Source organism: Cydia pomonella, chromosome 13 (assembly GCF_033807575.1).
Source record: "Cydia pomonella isolate Wapato2018A chromosome 13, ilCydPomo1, whole genome shotgun sequence".
Lineage (NCBI taxonomy): Eukaryota > Metazoa > Arthropoda > Insecta > Lepidoptera > Tortricidae > Cydia > Cydia pomonella.
The window spans coordinates 21,230,940-21,254,876 of NC_084715.1; the positions used below are offsets into that span (position 1 = coordinate 21,230,940).

Genomic DNA, 23,937 nt, shown 5'->3' on the forward strand with positions numbered 1-23,937 from the left:
TATATTTTTCCCTTTGCAGTTCGCCAGACTCATCACGGTCGGTATCGGAAGAGCCGATGGAGCAGGACGAGGGCAAGTGAGCCCTGGTGCGTGAACATGTATGTACAGTTACTGCTAACATTCCGCCGCCGGCCCTAGGGACCCTAGGGTCCAGGGCCAGTCCGCGGCTCCTCGAATCTGCGCTACAGTCAGGAGAGTACTGATAAACCTATTTATTTAGACCCAGAACTAGTGACCATATTTTGCGCTCGATAAGTAAAGAATTTATGTATATTTATGGAAGTTGTACATATATATAATTGAGAGTATATCGACGTTAGACGTGCGCGCCGAGCGCGAAAGGTTTATGTGACGTTGTGAACTTTACAAACGAAATGTGTCCTGCCAAATCTCCATCTCGAGGCGAGATGTTCGTAGTTACGTTAATGATTGTCTATTGGATGTATAATTCATAATGAATTAGCTGAGCTATAGATACGTGTGTAGGTGTTAAAATTAAGACAAATCTTAATTTGAAAGCTTTAAAATGTAGTAAAATGATAATTTGTACAAAAAATATCAATATTTGGAAGAAATGTTTTATATGAATAATCTACGAAGTAGGTAATGTAATTATATAGTAGGCGGCGTTTAGAGAATTGCCTAAATGAATGTTATATATTTTCCCTCGTGGGCGTGCTGAAAAATTTATATATTTATATGAAAAAGATACTCAAGTTTCTTGTTACGGAAATGTAGATTTCCTTTCATTGTGCCCCTGGGGCTTGCCACTCTTCACTTGTCTACTATACCAAAGATAGTAAACTTTCAATTTCTAATAAATTATTCATCTACTTACGAGTAGCTGGTGCATTCACATGAACTGTGGATTTCTGTCTCTGTGATGAGTTGAAGCTTGTACAAATCGATTGATGTTTGTCAAAGTGTTTTAAATTGTACGATTTGTATCAAAGTCTAAGAGTCCTGTTGTACCGAATAGTTTACTAGGCATGGACTTACTTTACTAAACTTGCACAAAAGGACGTTTTTGAAAGATCCTTTGTGTAGGAAGCTGTTCAAAGATAATGTGCAATACTTATTTGTAGTTTGGCGCTGATAGTCAAATTTGAAGCTACAACGGGCAGTTTTTCCAATGGCGGTACATATTTTCTTGTACTAAGTTTTCTAGAGGGTACGTCGTATGTTCTATAGATCTGTTTTTAAGAGATAGAGCTTAAATTACGGACAAAACATACCAGGTCTGTAGAACAAATGAAACACCCAAGCAGTCTGTTTGGCTCCGTCCACTTAGACCCTGATATTTTTATGGATCCATAGATTGTATTTTCGTAAAGACTTGTGGAACTTTCGGATAGATTTGAAATTGAAACGGACATGTATATATAAGTATTTGTATACTTGTGGATCCGAGTTTGGGTCCAAGTGTGTGGAGCCGCTGCCTTCGGCGAGTGAAGTAGGCACGCTGTGTTCGGCCGTCGGCCGTAGGATCCAATCCTGTACGTTAAATAATACAATGTTGTGTCTTTGAGAATTTTATTGTTAAATTGGAATACAGATGAAATAATTATTTAATAAATGTATATATATACATATATATATATATATATTTGGAAATATATGAGCATTTTTATTTTAAATTTAATTTTGTTTTTATAAACAACTCTCACGATGGTAAACTTATACTGGACAGTAGTAGATCACCAGAACAAGTATTTACAATCAATTGAATCAATAAATTCACAATTTACTAAATATAACCTACACTATCCAATATAAAAAAATACCATCCATTCCCTACCTTTAAAATATTAAAGTGGCAGTTAAAAACCTAATCAAATAGAATAGCACAAGCTTAGCCTAACACTGTAGAAAAATATAAGCTTACCTAAGTATAAAAATATTTCAATTATTTGCCTACAAATATAAAAATTGTATGGTGACAGACATGAAACAATTTCGATATAATAATTGGAAAAAAAACCATAAGATATATCAGCGCAACACAATTAAAATGGTTTTATATTATTTCGATCGATCAACTAAATAATTCTTCGTTCGTAAACGACATTATTTTTACATTTTGACAAAATATCAAACCACTTATTTCTTTTGTGCGTATTATTCAGTGTGAGAGCCAGATAGAAGATTATATTAAAAAAAACAATATGTAGATAATCCGAATTATTACGGAAACTATAAAAATGTCACCAGATGTCGCCAACAGTAAAGGAATGCTTCTGTTAAAGCACTGGCATTTTCCATTATGGTGGATAAACTAAACATTTGGTAAGAACTAGGACAAGTATCGACTAGAAACGAGTCACCTATTTATAAAAGCGATTTTTTTTATACAAAACATTTTTTGAGTTTTAAATTTTAGTCTCATTTACCAGTGTTAATAATTTGGATACAGATAATTAAAAAAACGAAACGTTAGGTTTTAATTATTCATACTCAAAATTGTACACTTCGTTTTACTTGGATCGCTAGCGATAAAAAAAAATGTATGGTGCCTGTAATACGGTCACTTGGGCACTAAAGTATTTTAAAGGAAACTTAATTTTATTATTTTTAAGATAAAGATTAAGATTTAATCTCCAGTAATCATAAATTTTGAGATGTGGCCATTTTGCAGGTAGCATACGAAAAGAAAATATCAAAAAAGATTTTGTACAAAAAATAGCAATCGCCGTTAACAGTCTTCACCATTTTCATAAAATAACGGAAAACAAAACGATTTGTTTATAAAAGTTAGGCGCTAGTGTCGATCGGGCGCGTCGAGCGAGCTGCAGCGGCACGAGCACGAGCTGACCGGGCACTCCGAGTGCTCCCTGGGGACACGGTAAGTAAAGTCAGTAATATTATAATTAGGTACAGTCGCATTAGATATATCAGAGCGGCCAAAGTCCTCAAAAATATCTGAACACGCACTCCAGTGCCTTGACAATAGAGGCGTGACCAGATATTTGTGAGCGTAACATATAAACATATAAATAAACTACAATTAAAAATATTGTCAAGAAAACTATAATTAATGAATACGCGTACAACATTTCACATAAATTAGAAAGCATCACTTCGCTCGGTCAAATCACGTTATTTTGCGGAACGGAACAACAAACATTGACATAACATTAGTAGGATCCGTGTAAGACTGACTTGAACCAGCCGGCCATGTGGTGCGCGTGCCCGCCGTGGCGGCAGGCCGCGCACCACGAGAACCAGCCCGCGAAGCTGGCGCCCGCCGCGCCCGCCCCCGCCCCCGCCCCCACGCCCGCCCCCGCGCCCGCCACCGCGCCCGCCGCGCCCGTGCCCAGGTGCAGCAGGCACACGCCGCAGCGCGGCAGCGGCTTGCGGCAGTTCGGGCACGATGAGATTTGCTGCAACATCGATTGAGATCAACTTCTGACTCGAAGCGAGGGATTGATAATCAGATATTAATATTGTTGAAATAAGAAAAGGCATCTCAGCCATAATTAGCTTAATTTACACCATTCTAATTGTTTCCTAATACGAAGTACGGTTAGATATATATGAAGCCTTGATGACCTAATTTAAATCCTGGTCACGGCACCAATTGTTAACATATTTATACTCTAGGATGGTCCTAATAAAAATCCTGGTCACGGCACCAATTGTAAACATATTTATACTCTAGGATGGTCCTAATCAAAATCCTGGTCACGGCACCAATTGTAAACATATTTATACTCTAGGATGGTCATAATAAAAATCCTGGGCACGGCACCGATTGTAAACATATTTATACTCTAGGATGGTCCTAATCAAAATTCTGGTCACGGCACCGATTGTAAACATATTTATACTCTAGGATGGTCCTAATAAAAATCCTGGTCACGGCACCGATTGTAAACATATTTATACTCTAGGATGGTCCTAATAAAAATCCTGGTCACGGCACCAATTGTAAACATATTTATACTCTAGGATGGTCCTAATCAAAATCCTGGTCACGGCACCAATTGTAAACATATTTATACTCTAGGATGGTCCTAATAAAAATCCTGGTCACGGCACCGATTGTAAACATATTTATACTCTAGGATGGTCCTAATAAAAATCCTGGTCACGGCACCGATTGTAAACATATTTATACTCTAGGACCATCAACCCACCACCATCACCGTCTAGGGCCACCGGCCTACTGTCGCCGTACGGCTTAGCATAAACCTACATTTTTATAGCCTTTTTTTTGTCCAACATCAAACAGTTCAAATATATTTCTATACGCAAGCTAAGAAACAGTAATATTACCTTCATTTTAGCAGCCGGCGGAGGGAGCCTCGCGAAGGCGGGCCGCGGGCGGTTCTGTCCGGCCGGCGCCGCCACCGACTTGCCACAATATGTACACGCCACTGATACCTACACATGTACTTCTTTAGGTACAGTCGCCATTACATATATCACAGCGGCCAATAAAGCGCTTAATTCTATCTGAACACTCCTTGACAATAAAGACATGTTCAGTTATTTCTAAGCCCCTTAGCCGCTCTGATATATCTATTGACGACTGTATAGTATAGGAGTGTAGATTCGGATTCGGACCACGCTAAGTTTCATGCCAAGTGGTCGTAACTCAAGTATAGGTATAGGAATATGTATGCATTCTTACTACCAAGTTTACTCTAAAAGTTGAAAAAAAAAAATTGACTTAACCTCATTTAAATTACTTGAAGTGTCACATAGTCGAGTTCTCCAACATCTTTACAAACCAACATTCCAAAAATATAATTACACGCTTCTAGGACACAAATAATAAGGTCATGTAAATATATTTTTAGAATGTTGACTTGTAAAGATTTTTGCGAACTCAACCGTACTTCAAGTGATTGAAAAAAAATAAGGAAACATATTTGAAAAAAGCGTTAAAAGCGTTATTAGCAGTTTATTTTACTGTAATCAACGAGGGAGTAAATAATGGAGGCTATCAGCAAGCCCCAACTGAACTTAAGGTTCATTTTCATTGGTCGCTAACTCACGTCGATATACCAGCACAGTATGCGGATACTCACAAGTCAATAGCTCGGTCGATATTTATACAGCATGTAGCATGCAGGGACTCACCGCAGGCGGTTAAGCATTATAACGACTGATAAAACTCATAATGGCATGCATTATGAAAATGTTCACCCCGCATGGGGCACCTATCGACCAAGGCAGCCTTGTTGAATGCAATGTTAATAAACTTTAAAAAAACCTGTCTGGGAACCGTTCTTACCTGTCTAGGAACCCCCTCTGCATTTGAATCGTTCTGCGATACCCACGTATCGAGCGCGCAGCGCGCCCACCACAGCTGCCAGCTGTCCAGGATGCAGCGGTAACTGCAAGCAAACGTAATTATAAGCTTTTAGTTAACTTGCAATGTACCTATGTATGTAACTTAACTATGGACGTTTGTAAGGGTTAAATCTTGCGAGTAAATTTGACCCACTTCTCGACTTCCAATGCAGCTGAAAATTTACATACATATATAAGTCGGGTGACAATGCAATATTACGGTACCAGTGCATGAATAACAAATGGGTAACTGCTGTGTTCTGTTCTCTAGTGCTGAGTGTTACGGGAATGTTGGCAGAGTACCCGTCGAGCCAAGCCGTGGGTATCAGGTCCGCGGGCAGACAGCGAGCCGCTAGTAACGCGGCTGACTGTACGTCTGTGTTCTCTAGTGTTGAGTGTCACGGGAATGTTGGCAGAGTACCTGTCGAGCCAAGCCGTGGGTATCAGGTCCGCGGGCAGACAGCGAGCCGCTAGTAACGCGGCTGACTGTACGTCTGTGTTCTCTAGTGTTGAGTGTCACGGGAATGTTGGCAGAGTACCTGTCGAGCCAAGCCGTGGGTATCAGGTCCGCGGGCAGACAGCGAGCCGCTAGTAACGCGGCTGACTGTACGTCTGTGTTCTCTAGTGTTGAGTGTCACGGGAATGTTGGCAGAGTACCTGTCGAGCCAAGCCGTGGGTATCAGGTCCGCGGGCAGACAGCGAGCCGCTAGTAACGCGGCTGACTGTACGTCTGTGTTCTCTAGTGTTGAGTGTCACGGGAATGTTGGCAGAGTACCTGTCGAGCCAAGCCGTGGGTATCAGGTCCGCGGGCAGACAGCGAGCCGCTAGTAACGCGGCTGACTGTACGTCTGTGTTCTCTAGTGTTGAGTGTCACGGGAATGTTGGCAGAGTACCTGTCAAGCCAAGCCGTGGGTATCAGGTCCGCGGGCAGACAGCGAGCCGCTAGTAACGCGGCTGACTGTACGTCTGTGTTCTCTAGTGCTGAGTGTCACGGGAATGTTGGCAGAGTACCTATCGAGCCAAGCCGTGGGTATCAGGTCCGCGGGCAGACAGCGAGCCGCTAGTAACGCGGCTGACTGTACGTCTGTGTTCTCTAGTGCTGAGTGTCACGGGAATGTTGGCAGAGTACCTGTCGAGCCAAGCCGTGGGTATCAGGTCCGCGGGCAGACAGCGAGCCGCTAGTAACGCGGCTGACTGTACGTCTGTGTTCTCTAGTGCTGAGTGTCACGGGAATGTTGGCAGAGTACCTGTCGAGCCAAGCCGTGGGTATCAGGTCCGCGGGCAGACAGCGAGCCGCTAGTAACGCGGCTGACTGTACGTCTGTGTTCTCTAGTGCTGAGTGTCACGGGAATGTTGGCAGAGTACCTGTCAAGCCAAGCCGTGGGTATTAGGTCCGCGGGCAGACAGCGAGCCGCTAGTAACGCGGCTGACTGTACGTCTCCTGTGTTCTCTAGCCAGTGCTGCAGCAGCGTCACCCCGGAAGGGCCCATGCCTGCGCAAATATATTTTATTTAAATTATTACTCCTCCAAATCTCACTTGTCCGTTAAATGTTTCTGTAGTAGCATGCACTTAGCACGAGTGCGCCGCGGTAGAGGTTAGTACCTCTTCGGAGACAATTTTCAAGCTTAATAGCGTAGTCGCTATTAAGCTTGAAAATTGTCTCCGACGTTTCAAGAGCGGCATTGCCCTCATGGTCCCAGAGAAAGACTGGCTAAAATTGATATAAGTATCTTTTAGCTGTGTCAGTTCTTCGAACTGCACACTAGGGCTGCAACTCGGTCGATCATGTATCTTTCTAATTATTAGAATTAGTTACAAAACATCACATTTTACTATCATGACACTGCGAAACTACAAAACAAATGCAAATACAATGTCTACGACAACAAGTGACCGCGCGGGGCGCGGGCGCGCGGGGTACGGACCCCACCACACTCCATTAGCTCCAGCGGCCGCCACAACGCCGCACGCGTCTTACATACCTATTACTCGCGAATACCAATTTTGTATCAGTTTCGGATATTAAATCCATATTAAGTATACATCAAGATCTTTTACTTGCACCATAATCGCCTGCAAGTTTATGGCGACCGTGACAGGACACAGCTGTAACATATGGGACGAGGTAAGTTTTTTATTGTTTTTTATTAATTTAAGTTCGTTTTTAAATGATTCTGACTGGGCTATTTTTATAAGGCAAATTAAGGCTGAACTAAGTTCGTTTTCTTTAAGGGGTCCAACTGATCGATTATGTTTTTCTATGATTTTACAATTACTTATAAATCTTTGTACATAGGCAATTATTCTTTTTAAGCGTAATAAACTTGAATACTTTTTTATGTCAATCAAGTTATTCGTTTCATTGTTTTGATTTATATTTGATTTTGATTGTAACACTTTTATTTCAGGTAAAACCGTCTCAGTGGTGGGGTTTTGCGGCCATTGAGATTCGTCATGTTTCAGGAAAACTGGACCTTCCCACCACAAAGATGACTCAACAAGGAGACTTGGAGCTACTCCTCTCGAGGCCAGGTCAGCGGGATTTTTATCAGTAGGCACATGACGCCACGAGTCTCTAGAGGTAAGCTCACGAATCTCATTCACTCTGTTACACACGAATGTTTTAAGTATTTTAGGGCTTGTTTTTATCCAGCCAAGTGCTACAGTTGAGTCGGACCAGAAAACTTTTTCCTGTATGGAGCAACGGAGAGCTCCGCTGACCTTGGAAACGAGTCGCGCGCCCAGTAAGGCTGCTGCCAATTCAAGTTTCGGTATAGTCTGAACTTTAAGGGGACAGACTCGTGTTTTGGCGCAAAGCAATCTGACAGTTATGACGTTTGAACTATCCGTGGTGCGTACGTATACGCACGCCGCGTAAGCGTCTTTAGACGCGTCTACAAAACAATGGATCGCACAAGCGACAGGAGACGAGCATCGTACATGTCTAGGTACAGAAACTGAGAGACACAACAAAAGGTGGTACAGTTGTATAAAGACTTGCCAGTGAGCAGGATGCCGGCCAGGTCGCCTCGCTGGACCAGTTGCTCCGCGCTCTGCTGGATGTACTCGTGTAGCCGCGCATCGGACAGGTACATGCACGCGAACGCCACGCGGTCTTCTAGACGCATTTCTGTTTCGTTCTGTAAAATAGGAAAATCGTTAGATACATATATTAGCAACATATATTGCGACACCATATATCGCAAACTGTGTTTAATGTGTTTGTTTTCTAATTATAACTAGTCCACGTTTACTCTGATTGTACTTAGATGTGAATCATCAATCAACATTAACGTGAGAAGGAGGATGTAGGAGGAGTTACGAGAATATATATATTTTTTAATGGTTCTAATTTCGTAGCAAACTCAAGTGAATTGCTGCTGTAGAGGATGCTGTAGGAAGTACAGCAGGGTCGGGCTCCAGCATAGTCTACTGACCAGCACGGCGGACAGGTCGGGCGGCGCGGCGTGCTGCTGCGCGGAGGACGACGCCGCCAGGAAGTGCAGCAGGGCGCGCAGGTACGCGTCGGGCAGGGCGGGTGCTGCAGCAGAGAGGGACTCTCGCCAGAGACGTTCTTCGCTCAACCCGGCTAGAGCTAGCGCCACTACGCGAAGCTGTCAATGATGCAGAAATATTATACGTAGTTTGCAGCTATCATGTGTGTATTTGGTACAATGTATGGCTGTCGGTGTTAGCGTCGAGCGGGCAGGCTCGGAACTTGCGTTCATTCCGTGTCTGTCGGGTGAGAGATCTATCACTTTAGAATGATAAGAATTGAGTAAAAATTTAATCATCCGAGCTTGTAAGTTTCGCACTTTTTCTTTATTCAAAATATTGTGGTATTTTTAGCAGATGTTTCTGCTTAGTACAAAATGGCGGTATCGCTTGAGATACGGAGGCAGGCACCTGCGGGGCGGCGGCGCGGGCCAGGATGTCGAGCGCGGCGCGCAGGCGCAGATGGAAGGCGGCGAGCGCGGCGGCGCGGCACGGCGTGCCCTCGGCCTCGGCGCGCTCCACGCCGGCGCCCGCGTTCTCCCAGCCCCAGCCCCAGCCGCACAGCTGCAGGGCGCGCGTGCGCTCTGCGCTCCTGTTCAACCAATCATTTTCTCGATGTTTGCTATTCTCTTTGTGGCCAACGAACGATATCCATATTTATATTCAAAATAAACTAGTTGCAAAATCAAACACATTATATCATTAAACACTATTATGGTGGCTGTATTTTCTAACCTCCTTATTGGCATTAAAAATGACTACGTGAAACGTTTTGATATCACTTTTTTTATAATCTCTCAAAAATTATCCTGGCCACGGCACCAAATAATAAGACCATAGGGTCTTATAATTGGTGCCGTGACCAGGTTTGCAATAGCCCTATCCCAATACAAAGTAAGTCATTAAAATACATAAAATTCATAAAGTTCCTAGTTACTATAATAAAAATCTATTCGAAGTAGATTGTTTTCAAAATTCGTTGGCTAGTCTAAAAAATGTAGTTAAACGTACGTTGTTTTAATATATAAGTACAGATATCAGTTATTTTTTCTATCGGCTTCAAAAATTTGCATTAGCTATATAACTATATTTATTTCAGTTAACATAATTTATAATTTATGAACCTCCAGGTCTTTTTGTTGTATTTTCCTTTTGTTGTGGTACATCGTTTGTATTGCATTGTTGGTATGTTTATACGACTTTTTGGTCTCTAAATAAATTTAAAAAAAAATGTTAACATTTATTGAGGGCGACATTGACCTTCAACAGACGACACTGTGTTGCAAACCCATACATCCATGTCCTTCTGCCACAGAAGTAGGTCGTTTAAGTTTGTTGTTTGACGTATTGCCTTGGCAATTCGTCTGTTCCATTTTATTTAATTTCTATAATTTTATGTACTACTGTACTGAAGGCACCAGCTCGGAGCGGTAACCCTTGTCCCCAGACGCTTGAATCACTGTGCACCCCAGGAATATTAGGTATTCCAGATTTCATCCAGTTCGCATTCTTACAAACTGTAAAATCTCCGAAGAAATTCTTGGACGTATTTTTGAAGCTAAAAATTATAATTTGAGAAGTTTAAACCGGCAACAATGACCAAAACTTCCCCCGTCATTGGCCAAGCGTGAGTCAAATAAAAATGTACACCTGTAAACTAATGCCATTAAGCCTAGGATAGTATAGTTACATACACAACACTAGGATAGTATTGCACATAAAATATAAAGTACAAATGGTGGACTTAATGCCTTAAAGCATTCTCTACCAGTCAACCACTGGGTCAAAAACTAGGTAGGTTAATTTACCTGTATAATGTGACACGACGGCTGGGTAGATCAGGCAGCAGGGACGGCACCAGTTCGGAGCGGTAGCCGCCGTCCCCGGGCGCGCGCAGCACCGTGCACACGCCCGGGTGTCGCCAAGGACTGTTGCGTATGCAGCCTGAAAAATGGATGTGTTAAGGTCTCCTGTATCTAATCTAGTCTAATCTTCTACTTGATGCCTTTTTCTAAAGTTAAGTCACAAATGTTTACGATTCAGAAAAAAGTTGCGCTCGGTAAATTTAAATATGGTAAAAAAAAATTTTGGAACACTTTAGTCCATTTGTGTACTCGGAAATATATAACGGGCCTAACCGAAGTATAAATCAAATTATCTGTCAGTATATTTATTTGCACCAAATTAAAATTGCACAGAATTAGAGTAGGTAGATAATAATCAGTATATGCGTTACCGTCCTCTACAAGCGATTTGCTAAGAGCCAGGAAGTGCCATAGCCCACCAAGAGCCTCGTCATCAGCCAAGTCTGCGTTCTGCCACATGTCTGGCTAAAAACAATATAAATGTTACTAAGTCCGTATGAAGGTTTTCAACGTAAAGAAGAGGCCATTAATACAACCACATCTGTATATATTTTATAAACTTGTCAATAACATTTTAGAGCTTTTCTTACATTTAAATAGTAAAATAACACACTAAAAGTCTGTGTGGAGAATATTTGTCAACCTCGTGTCCATAGACCGTTAGCGGCGTCCCCTGATTTTAAAGGAGAACCACTCGATAAAAGCGACCCTATCCCACCGACATTAAGCATAGTCGGTCAGCGCTCACCACATCTTTTTTTTTTATGATAGAGGAGGCAAACGAGCGGACGCGATCTTGAAGGAGATGTACTCTACAGCCTCGTAGAAGTCGTCCTTCATGAGCTTGAGGGCTTCGCCCCCCGACATTGTAAAAGCGACCTTATCCCACCCACCTTGAGTCCATAGTCCGTCAGCGCTCGCCTCCTCATCTTGAAGGAGATGTGGTCTATACCCTCGTAGAAGTAGTCCTTCATGAATTTGAGGGCTTCGCCCCCCGACATTGTAAAAGCGACCTTATCCCACCCACCTTGAGTCCATAGTCCGTCAGCGCTCGCCTCCTCATCTTGAAGGAGATGTGGTCTATACCCTCGTAGAAGTAGTCCTTCATGAATTTGAGGGCTTCGCCCCCCGACATTGTAAAAGAGACCTTATCCCACCCACCTTGAGTCCATAGTCCGTCAGCGCTCGCCTCCTCATCTTGAAGGAGATGTGGTCTATACCCTCGTAGAAGTAGTCCTTCATGAATTTGAGGGCTTCGCCCCCCGACATTGTAAAAGCGACCTTATCCCACCCACCTTGAGTCCATAGTCCGTCAGCGCTCGCCTCCTCATCTTGAAGGAGATGTGGTCTATACCCTCGTAGAAGTCGTCCTTCATGAATTTGAGGGTTCCGCCCCCGACATTGTAAAAGCGACCTTATCCCACCCACCTTGAGTCCATAGTCCGTCAGCGCTCGCCTCCTCATCTTGAAGGAGATGTCGTCTATAGCCTCGTAGAAGTCGTCCTTCATGAGCTTGAGGGCCCCGCCGCCCGCCGACCACACCAGCCCGGAGCCCCACGAGCACGTGACGCGCTCGCATACTGTGTAGTCCGTTATCGTGCCTGTTTTAAAAATTAATAGACATTTATATAGGACTGTAGGTTTAGAGAACGCCGCGACAGTATTTCGCCCGTGAGATTGACTACCCGTCTTTTTCTAATTATATTAACAAGAGATGGACGGGTATTCCCTCTGGTCAGATCCTGTTGCGGCACTCCTGTGCTAAGATTGCTGGTGGAGTGAAAAAAGTTCACCTAATATGAAATTACCTGACCACAGTATTATCAAATACTTAGGGTAAGAATTATACATTTACACCCTAATACAAATATTTAGAAAGGGAACGGAACGTGTTGTTGATGTTGTATCGTGTTGTGTGCGGTACTTAACAAAGCACACACAATGACGTGTCTTATGCGTTGCATTTTTGTCATACCAATTTTTTACTGAGAAAATGGTATGTCAACGACTTTTGAGTCTTCTGAATACTATCACACCGCGGTCGATATTAAATCTTAAATATACTTTAGAGTATTCTACAAATAAAAATAATAATCACCGGAGCAAACGCATAGAGTTCGCACGGCATGAGCGGGATGACAACTAAAATGGCCAGTGTCCCACAGCCGGGTGTTACGTCTCGCTCTATCACCGACAATCCTCGGCTGTACTCTTCTAACTCCATACAGAGTGACCTCACCTGGAGCGACACATAGAGTTCGCACGGCATGAGCGGGATGCCAACTAAAGCTGGCTAGCGTCCCGCAGCCGGGTGTTACGTCTCGCTCTATCACCGACAATCCTCGCCTCGGCTGTACTCTTCTAACTCCATACAGAGTGACCTCACCTGGAGCGACACATAGAGTTCGCACGGCATGAGCGGGATGCCAACTAAAGCTGGCTAGCGTCCCGCAGCCGGGCGTTACGTCTCGCTCTATCACCGACACTCCTCGGCTGTACTCTTCTAACTCCGCCTCCACTGCCATGGCTGGGGCTTGCTGCAAAAAGATGGCATATTTCAAACTAGAGACAACAACCACACATACAGTGGGGCGACACTCCTCCTATTGCTCAGCATTTCTCCGAGCAATTATTAGGGTTAGCACAACTTGACGTCCCTATACGTGGACGACCACAGGTAAGATAATGACTTGAATTTTGACAACCCTAAATCGCCGAAAGGGATAGTGCCTAACATTAGAAAGGGACAGCATGATTCGTCCCCGAATCGCTGTCAAGCTTCGGTTTTGTAGGAAGTGTCATTTCTGTATGGTAGTGCTATTATTTATTCTGCGACACAGGTAACACTTTTGACGCCAAAATTGCCAAAAACACCTAAAGTTGTCGTGAGAAGACAAGTTGAAGGCGGACCAGTGTAATGTTGGTGATTAACATTTTGTAATATTATTGAATTTTGGGCTTGTTTTCGTGTATGATTTTGATGTTTAGGTGACATTTTGACATAAGACATATGGCGCTCAAAAAGTTAAAATATGCCTTCACCTTGAATGATGATACAGTCATCGTGTTTATCGTATAACACAAACTTCAAAACATCGTTTATCTTCGTAAAGCTGTCAACGCATGATACACATAAGTAGACTTTGATCTAATAGTAACAAGGTTCACATTACCAGGTCAGTGGTCTGTCCGTTTTTGTAGTCGTTGTTGGCTTGCTGTATGTCGTGCAGTCGGAGCGTGGTGGAATCTCGCTGGAGGGACATTAGCAGGTTTCGTCTGAATGCAACAAAAATACTTAGTTATTTTCTTAGTCTATACGTAAAATGCTGGTGTGCGTGGTGAGGAAATATAAGCGACGGTTATTTACGCACGCATTTTATAGTACATTACTATAGAGACCGGGAAACGAAGGGTGGCAGCCAAGTAGATATAGACGGTTAAAAACCATTGAGTCCCTTTTTTTTAAATACCACATAGGTGGCAATCAATCATACGGCCCGCCTGATGATAAGCACTCACCGTAGCTATGGACGCCTGTAACACCAGAGACATTACATGCACGTTGCCTTTAAAAAAAACCATAAACTCCTATTTGAAGAACCTCATACCCCTCGGAAAACCCTCGGCAGGAAGCTCATTCCTGCCGCAGACGCATCCGTCGCCGCGGGACGCTATTTGCCACGGGCTATAGTGTGCCATACTCACCGTGTAGGACACCACTGTATCTTGATCGCCGACGGTACGGATAGCGTCAGCAGCGGCCGGTCGAACGCCCTGGCGTCCCACACACAGACGCAGCCGTCGCCGCGGGACGCTATTTGCCACGGGCTATAGTGTGCCATACTCACCGTGTAGGACACCACTGTATCTTGATCGCCGACGGTACGGATAGCGTCAGCAGCGGCCGGTCGAACGCCCTGGCGTCCCACACACAGACGCAGCCGTCGCCGCGGGACGCTATTTGCCACGGGCTATAGTGTGCCATACTCACCGTGTAGGACACCACTGTATCTTGATCGCCGACGGTACGGATAGCGTCAGCAGCGGCCGGTCGAACGCCCTGGCGTCCCACACACAGACGCAGCCGTCGCCGCGGGACGCTATTTGCCACGGGCTATAGTGTGCCATACTCACCGTGTAGGACACCACTGTATCTTGATCGCCGACGGTACGGATAGCGTCAGCAGCGGCCGGTCGAACGCCCTGGCGTCCCACACACAGACGCAGCCGTCGCCGCGGGACGCTATTTGCCACGGGCTATAGTGTGCCATACTCACCGTGTAGGACACCACTGTATCTTGATCGCCGACGGTACGGATAGCGTCAGCAGCGGCCGGTCGAACGCCCTGGCGTCCCACACACAGACGCAGCCGTCGCCGCGGGACGCTATTTGCCACGGGCTATAGTGTGCCATACTCACCGTGTAGGACACCACTGTATCTTGATCGCCGACGGTACGGATAGCGTCAGCAGCGGCCGGTCGAACGCCCTGGCGTCCCACACACAGACGCAGCCGTCGCCGCGGGACGCTATTTGCCACGGGCTATAGTGTGCCATACTCACCGTGTAGGACACCACTGTATCTTGATCGCCGACGGTACGGATAGCGTCAGCAGCGGCCGGTCGAACGCCCTGGCGTCCCACACACAGACGCAGCCGTCGCCGCGGGACGCTATTTGCCACGGGCTATAGTGTGCCATACTCACCGTGTAGGACACCACTGTATCTTGATCGCCGACGGTACGGATAGCGTCAGCAGCGGCCGGTCGAACGCCCTGGCGTCCCACACACAGACGCAGCCGTCGCCGCGGGACGCTATTTGCCACGGGCTATAGTGTGCCATACTCACCGTGTAGGACACCACTGTATCTTGATCGCCGACGGTACGGATAGCGTCAGCAGCGGCCGGTCGAACGCCCTGGCGTCCCACACACAGACGCAGCCGTCGCCGCGGGACGCTATTTGCCACGGGCTATAGTGTGCCATACTCACCGTGTAGGACACCACTGTATCTTGATCGCCGACGGTACGGATAGCGTCAGCAGCGGCCGGTCGAACGCCCTGGCGTCCCACACACAGACGCAGCCGTCGCCGCGGGACGCTATTTGCCACGGGCTGTACGGGTCCGCGCACGCGCCGTAGCAATGCCGGGTTGTCGTTACCATTACTGCCTTGTTTGATAAGTCTAAAACGTAAAAAAATAGTATAAAAAAAGTTAATTCCAGAACGAGCTAAAATTGCCAATCCTTTGTCCAACATAGGACTTTTCATTATATCACAAAAAATATTTAATATAATAGGGATCCAAATTGTTCTATGATTTTCTAGAATTTTTATGATTGGAGGAAGAAGCCAAATAGTATAAGATTAAAACACAAAAAATTAAATCATTTTACTTTCAAATATACAGATGTTTTATTTATACAAAATCCTAGTTATCTATAATATAGAAATAATGTGTGTTCTGTATGCTTCTCTTATACATGAAGCAAATATGCTTATAAATAAATACACTGTGGGCCAATTAAACCCGACATATTTTAACCACGCATTTCTGAGGTAATAAGGAACAAAATGTTATATGAGTTTTGGCCAAATTCGCTATTTTTTGCGTTTTCAGCACATGACACGTTATTTATTTTTACACCTTGGTGAAAAAACTCATTTTAACAAATCACTCGTGACATCTAGAGGTACTGATAAATCTGATACATGACGCTAGATGTTGACTACGAAAATAATCATTTTAACTAAGTATTTCGGTCACAAGCATGTCAAGGGGATTAGCCGTTTATGACTAGATTGATTCAAAGAATGATTCTCTTACCTCTAAGATCAAATATTTTGATGTATTTCATGTTCATAGAAGCTAATAGAGTTCTGTCAGGTGAGTTGGTCCAAGAGACATTGTGACAGGTCTCCGAGAGGCCCATTTCTGCAATAGGCCTGGTTGGCTCTGAAGTGGATGGGGAGGCTACTTCCAATGCTATAAAATGCAAAAAAAAATATTTTTAAGACTTGTCAGACTGGTACTCATAGGTAACCTAAAATATTTTGTAGTAAACAAAAATGCATTAGAACACTCTTTGACTCTTTGACGACCGGTTTGGCCTAGTAGGTAGTGACCCTGCCTACGAAGCTGATGGTCCCGGGTTCAAATCCTGGTAAGGTCATTTATTGGTGTGATGAGCATGGATATTTTGTTCCTGAGTCATGGGTGTTTTCTATGTATTTAAGTATTTATAAATATTTATATATTATATATATCGTTGTCTAAGTACCCTCAACACAAGCCTTATTGAGCTTACTGTGTGACTTAGTCAATTTGTGTAATAATGTCCTATAATATTTATTTATTACTATTTATAACACTCAATATGTAATTTTGACAGTGGTACTAAAATAAAACAGTGAAAAGTAGTTGAATAGTCTAAGAAGTTGAATAAATTCTATGTATATATGTATACCTTTTTTCTAAAGGTTTTGTGCGCGAGGGAATTACCTCACTCGCTCTGTGTGGACCTGCCTTAATCTGAATATGTTATAAACTGTTTAAACGGATCCCAACTATTTTCGTTACATCCTGTATTTGAATATATATATTATTAATCTATATTTATCTATTAATGCTACACGTGTGTAAGTATTATATGATATAGATAGATAGATAGATAGATAGAATACTCTTTATTGGCACACCTCAGTAAAAATATACAAGAAAAATAAACCATTGATTAAATTTAGAGGCAGACAACAGGCGGTCTTATCGCTAAAAAGCGATCTCTTCCAGACAACCTTTAGGTAGCGGAAATAGAGAAGTTAATCGAAAAAGTAGGTGTTGCTAAACCGTTATGAAGCCTAGATTCACACACACAATTACAGTGAATAAACATACACATATAAGGAATATAAATAGACATACATAAACATACATATAAATATATATAAGATTAACCGAAACATAGCTAACTATGACAGCAGCATGTCATATATGTATGTGATATATGTATGTATTTACATTTTATATGTTGTTATAATATATTTATTTTGGTTTTAATTGCACCACCTACAATCTTTTCTTTTTTGCCCTAAGTAAGTAAGTAAATATTCTTTACTGCACCAACAATTATACATTTTACATGTAAAACTACAAATAAATTTTAAAGGAAAATAGAACCAGGTAACAACAGGTGGTCTTATCACTAAAAAGCTAAGGTTGACTAGTAGAGAATAAACTTTAAATAAATAAATAAAAAAGTAATTAGTCCGATCTATCTGTATTGTGAGAAGGTTATTAAATGGTTAAGTCAAGTAACATGGAATTTTAAATAATTGCATTCATCAATTATTATTTATTTCAAAATTTGACATTCTCAATGTAACATACTTGATTCCTCGGGCAGCAAGCCCCGGTTGACGTCCCACACAAGGATGCAGTGATCACTGCGGTGCTTCTCCAGAGCTACGCCCAACAGGTTTGTCTCGACATGGCTCCATGATACCGAATTGCACAGCCTAGGGTACCTAGGAACTGTAAATATGAATAATTTTAAAATATATTTCACCCTTCAAATTTCAACCATAGCATTTCCCTCCCCATCTTATTTAAGACTAAATTCTATTAGACTTCACTTCTGTCAAATTATTTATCTTGAAATGAATCACGAAAAAGTTTATATTCTGAATCTTTGTTGTTTTACGTAAAAACTACTAGATTGGTGTGGCATATGTATAGGTTTCATTATTACCAAATTCTCTGCCAACTAATCCTAAAGGATCATAGGTCTGCTTCAGGCTTGTGAGAGAGACTCTGCCGTTAGAGTGTCCGAGGGCCAGCAGGGGGTCTGGCTGCTCCGCTATAGCGCTGATGTCGACGCAACGCACGCCGCTCGCACTCTGCGATGCGAGCACGGTTGCACCGCGCGTTGACGATATTTGGGTATCTAAAAAATCCATAGACAATATATTATATTTGTATGTAGTACTAAAAAAAACAAATAACAACAATTTCTTCACTTGGAGGCACAACTGACAATGCAACAGTTTGTGCGTATTGGTTGTATGATGTAAATAAAGAACAGTAGTACTTAAGTTAAGAATGTTATTACAAAACGCATTATGCTTAAATTGCTTAATGAATTCTAAATAATGTTTAAACTGTACCGAGTTCGTTACTTACATATTTTGTTAAGCGCTTATTGTACTTACAGGCAGTTTTTTTCTCTATATCTTTTAAACGAGCAACTTCGTATAAGGTTATGTCTGGACCCCATATTATAAATTTATCAAAGTGTACAGGGGACCAAATCACATCTAGTTTAGTACCCGCCATCATAGTCCTTCAAGGTTCACCTCGCATTAAAGACAAAGCAAATTTTACGTTATCTAAATTGTAAAAACAGGATATTTATTAGTTTTATGACACAAAAATAAATAATCGACTTTGAAAACGTTTAGTTATCGCTAAACGTTATCAATGAACTTGACAATTGTTGACAGTGTAGATTTCAGACGAAACTAAACGCAGCTAAAGGGTATGTTCGAAAACTTGCCTTATAGTTGCAGTCAAAATATTATATATTTATATTCTATGTTGATCTAGAGGTGTTATTATTGTATTGCGTCCTCGCACACTTTCGTTTGACATAGTAAGGAAAGAAATGCAAACTTTATAACGAACCACGAAGTGAATTTCGGGGCAAGGGCTATAACAGAGTTCGTCAATTGCGGGCATGTTTCTGTGTCACTCTAATTGCGTCGTAGTGAGAGTAAAAAAGAAAGAACGCCGCAATTAGTGTAATTCGGTTTTCGCGGTCGGCCCCAAGATATTTGTACACAAATTAGAAGAGTAAGACATATTTCTGTCTCATTCTGTTCTTTAGGGCAACTGAAATGGTCAAGCATATTGGAACACAGCTTTAAAAATATTCTGTGCGTGCTCTAAGCTGTCGTGTCGTCGCCTCTATGTCTGTGGTCGTCAAATTTTGACAGTTTTATGTGAGTGATGAGTGTGTGATCGTTCGTGTCGAAATTAGTGAAATAAAATAATTTAGACTTTGAAACCCGTGTGTTGCTAGTGCGCGCAGCAGCCGCTTTCCTGTACAGGTGAGTCTGAGCAATAAATGTTACACATATGGATGATTATCGCCGTTCCGTATTTAGGGTCAGTGACGTGATTGTTTACTATGATGGCAACGCCTCTCGCTCTCCCACAGTTTCTCGTGCATTGTCTTGCAGTTCTCACGTGCCGGCGCACTTTTCTCGGTCTAATTTGTGGCATTGCTACGATTTTCCCATCTCCAGCGCGTGGTACAGTTAGATCGATCGTGGCTTGGTCGTGGACAGGGCGTCGGAGTCATCGCCCGTGATTCACGCTCTTGTCGAGGGAGTTTTCCTGTTGATTGCCGGTTATCGAGTCGTATAATAGTCCAGCAAGGTGCTTCCTTGTTTTGGCGCGTTGCAGCACCGCGATGGTGTGCGTGGTGTAGCTTGTGTTATGGAACTGTCGGCTCTCGCCCGCCTCCTGCGGTCGGGAGACAGAGTGCGAGTGGCGACATGTTCTCTGCTCTAGCGTATCAGTTGTCCACCACATTCCTGGAGGAGTGTGACAAGAAGGTGAGGTGACTGTCAACTTAAATGCGGACTGCTGTGTTGCACTGTGTGATTCTCTGTGGTACTCTGATTTTATTATTAGTCTGAATGCCTTGTTACTAAAATAATGATATACCTATTTATAGCAAAAGTAGCTATTTGGCCCCTAATCTTCACTTCTAGGATATGACAAAACATGAAGTAACATATCTTTGAGTCACTTCTCTTATTGTGTACTATGTCTCAATTCTATTGAATTGTGTTTGCATTGTTGATGTTATCATAACAGTTATAATGGGCAAGTCATTAGATGTGGTTTTAGGCTTTACAACTTAACCCTTTAATAGACTTAATAATAAACTATGTCATATCATTCTAAAAATTCTAAAAACACTCAATAAGAACAAAATACAAAAAGATGATGTTAAAGGATAGTCATTTTGCCTTACAACAGGGGTAACCAAATGGTGAACCGCGGTTTAGATGCGGACTGCCAACCTTTATTATTTTTTTACTTATTTAATATATTCAAGTAGAAATACATTGGTATGGTCATATTATTTTAAAACCAGACCCCTGAAGAAAGTAATTGGTGACAACGCCTATCTACCAATATACACAACATCATGAAAAAAAGAAAATACAATAATCACAACCCTATGTCCAAAATAAATAAATGCTAAATGCTATGAAAATACCTTTCTTCACAAACAAAACTAAAGCTTCTGGGGTTAAATGGAATACTCAAAAGTTAGTTAAGTTTAGTACTCAACAGTCCTAAGGGGTGTGTATCCCACTGCTGTACTACCTACTTTTCATTCGAGAGAGAGTACTTATTGGTGCGGCCACTTTAAAATCTTGATAATAGAGGCTTTGTTAAGATATTTGTGAACATATTGGCTGTTCTGATATATTCGATGGAGACTGCACTGGGTGATTTTGTAGCTGTGAACCTGAATGTCAAAAATATATTAAGTTGGTCATACTGAACAATGTTTTCCATGGACCAATATGAAAATCGTGAAAAAAATTTACCCCTGGGCCCATGTTTTGCCTGGCCCTCAAGGTGTCTATTAGATTTTCGCCATTTTGTGGTTAGTTCCATGGGTTAGCGTAACCTAAAGTAAACCCATTCCCATGACCCTTTACCTTGTACAACATTAATTTTAAACCATGAGTCATCAAGCATTATCTATGTTAATCATAAAAATGCTAATGAAAAAGGATGGATATGTATTCAAATGATTAAATGACACAAGGCTATGAACTGGGCTTTGTTCAGTATAGACAAACCAGCCAGTAAAATTAACTCTTATTTCAATGGTGCAAAGACCAATGTTGACATTATTCTCGATTTATATTATTGTTCCCTGCATTTTGCCTTAATTAATGTCCTACGTCACATTTAGTGTTATAATTCAGTTGTAATTTATATTTCCAGTGCAGTGCAAGTGTTAATTTGTATTTCTTTAGTACTTGTGAAAATACTAAATATCTGCAGGAAACCTGTAATAGATAAAAGTGAGACTAAAGGGGTTTTCCTCTGTAGATGTTATTGTTTAATCAGGGATATCAACTGTTAGTGACTAATAAAAAAAAATGTAAAGTAGTTACTCTGAATTTAACTTATTCCATTAGAAATATGAGTTAAATATAGGTTAGAAAAAATTATGTATTCTAGAAAAGTCTCAGCTAAATATTTTTTTTAATAAATATTACAGGACATTATTACATAAATTGACTAAGTCCCACAGTAAGCTCAATAAGGCTTGTGTTGTGGGTACTTAGATACTGATAAATATAATCAAAAAATCAAAAAAAAAAAAATCAAAATAGTTTATTAATACAGTGAAACTTATAATTAAAACAAGGTTAAGTAAACTTATTCCAGTTAAACACTGCTAAATGTTGTATCAAGTTATAGAAATTGCCCGTGACACCTGCACTAGGCTATGCCTGTCTCGCAGGATGGCACTTTTCCTAGTTTGCCAGTTTTTATTGACTATAGGCGCTAAAGAATTCACTATCAGCTAAAAATAACAAATTGCATGCTACATTACAGTTAACTACAAATTATACGACAATTTATGTCTTGTATTTTTAACAATAAAAAATAAAATTAAAAATTAGTGCTAATCAATTACAAAGAAAACGAACCAAGGCAAGGAATTTGGAGGAATTATGAGTATGTATTTGAGGAAGAGTACGTGTATGTTATGTGTATGTGTGTGTGTGTGTGTGTGTGTGTGTGTGTGTGTATTAGTATGTTAATATTTTTTCTGTTTCAACATAATTTAGAGTGCTTAACCATATTTTGACTTTATATTGAGCCTCTCTTACCGAGCAGGTTTTAATATCGCAATTTTTGTTGACTATCTTGTATACTGCTAAATGATTGTGTATACCAAATCTTTTAGCAAAGTGTGACTTAAGTGCAGGTAAGGGAAAGACAAAGTTGCGTTTTTTCAGTAATTGTTCATAATTAGGCATATTAAGTATATGTTTGTGTGCTATGATAGAACTACGTAATATGAAAAGTTGGCGTACAGTGAGGACCTCACTTTCTGTATACAAGCATTGAGTTGAGAATCTTCTCGATTTTCTAAAAATAACCTTTAGTAACGATCGTTGGGCTCTCTCTAGAAGAATTAGATAAGTGCTTGCTGCACTACCTCACACTGAGATGCAATACGTTATTACGGACTGAGCTAGAACAATATAAGTCGATTTAAGCAGTGGCTTATCCATGACATCTCGAAGATTTTTAAAGGTATATATCAATTTCCTGACACGATTCGCTGTGGTTTGTATGTGCTCTGTAAAGTTGAGTTTCTCGTCTAGGATAATACCTAAATATTTTATAGACGAAGCTCTTTCTATAGATTGACAATTACATGGCGTCTGGTTAACAGTGCACGAGTGAACTTTTAAGACTTTTAGAGATTGCGGAGCGGAAGCAGCTGTTTTGTGGAAACATAAATATTTAGTTTTGTCTGCATTCAGGGTCAGTAAATTGTTTTGAAGCCATTTTGTCACCGAAGCTAGACCGCTTTCTGCAGAGGTGATTACTTCATCCCACGAAGCACCGTGAAATAGGATTGCCGTGTCGTCTGCGTAGCATACAATGTCTGCATTGATCAAGTCCAAGAAAGTCAGATCGTTAATGTAGATCAGGAACAAAGTTGGGCCAAGTATACTGCCTTGTGGCACACCAAAAGTTATTTGTCTAAGATTACTGACTTGTTCATTAACCCTGACACATTGTGTGCGACCCGACAAGTAGCTATGCATCCATTTTAATGGAGTTCCTCGTATCCCGGACATCTCCAATTTCCTAATCAAGATAGGGATCGACACAGTGTCGAAGGCTTTGGCTAGGTCAAGGAACACTCCGACACAGGTCTTTCCTTGATCTAAATGCTCAGCGACCTTGTCTGTCAATTGAGATATAGCACCTTCGGTAGATTTCCCGTTTCTGAATCCAAATTGCTTTTGCGACAATATATTATTTTTTTCTAGGAAATTAATTACGCGCTTGTTAACCACCTTCTCCAAGATTTTTGAAAGAGATCCTAAAAGCGAAATAGGTCTGTAGTTGCCAAAATTGTTTTTATCCCCGCTTTTGTACACCGGAGTCACGGCTGCGGCTTTCCATGCGTCGGGAAAAATGCCCTCTGCAAGACTCA

At 41.8% G+C, this 23,937-nt stretch overlaps 3 protein-coding genes across 14 annotated transcripts in view; 2 read left to right on the forward strand and 1 right to left on the reverse strand.

Annotated features, from left to right (window-relative positions):
• Positions 1 to 1,637, forward strand: part of LOC133524585 (histone deacetylase 4) — a 169,545-nt gene extending 167,908 nt beyond the window's left edge. For all 10 annotated transcript variants that reach the window (XM_061860680.1, XM_061860676.1, XM_061860670.1 and 7 more), the window contains one exon: positions 20 to 1,637. In XM_061860680.1, coding sequence (XP_061716664.1) covers positions 20 to 94 — 75 coding nt within the window. In that variant the 3' untranslated portion in view covers positions 95 to 1,637. The remainder of the gene's footprint in view (positions 1 to 19) is intronic.
• Positions 1,638 to 1,791: 154 nt separating this feature from the next.
• Positions 1,792 to 19,141, reverse strand: LOC133524627 (GATOR2 complex protein MIOS). The gene is made up of 18 exons (XM_061860763.1): positions 18,869 to 19,141; positions 18,409 to 18,603; positions 18,048 to 18,191; positions 16,488 to 16,646; positions 15,653 to 15,845; positions 13,834 to 13,936; positions 13,047 to 13,197; positions 12,089 to 12,261; positions 11,032 to 11,125; positions 10,604 to 10,739; positions 9,207 to 9,387; positions 8,738 to 8,914; positions 8,302 to 8,440; positions 6,664 to 6,790; positions 5,240 to 5,342; positions 4,276 to 4,383; positions 3,160 to 3,380; positions 1,792 to 2,831 (listed from the first exon to the last, which is right to left on the reverse strand). The coding sequence occupies exons 1-18, from the start codon at positions 18,993 to 18,995 to the stop codon at positions 2,759 to 2,761; spliced, it is 2,604 nt and encodes an 867-aa protein (XP_061716747.1). The 5' UTR covers positions 18,996 to 19,141; the 3' UTR covers positions 1,792 to 2,758.
• A 498-nt stretch (positions 19,142 to 19,639) lies between these two features.
• LOC133524613 (ras-related protein Ral-a) overlaps positions 19,640 to 23,937 on the forward strand; it is a 42,691-nt gene continuing 38,393 nt past the window's right edge. Inside the window, exon 1 of one of the 3 annotated variants that reach the window (XM_061860749.1) lies at positions 19,640 to 19,765. Coding sequence is in view for 2 of the 3 variants with exons in the window: in XM_061860747.1 (XP_061716731.1) it covers positions 20,216 to 20,275 (60 nt within the window). In the remaining variant the exon portion in view is untranslated. Of the gene's footprint in view, positions 19,766 to 19,953; positions 20,276 to 23,937 lie in introns of those variants that run through there. The other 2 variants (XM_061860747.1, XM_061860748.1) reach the window with 2 other exon arrangements.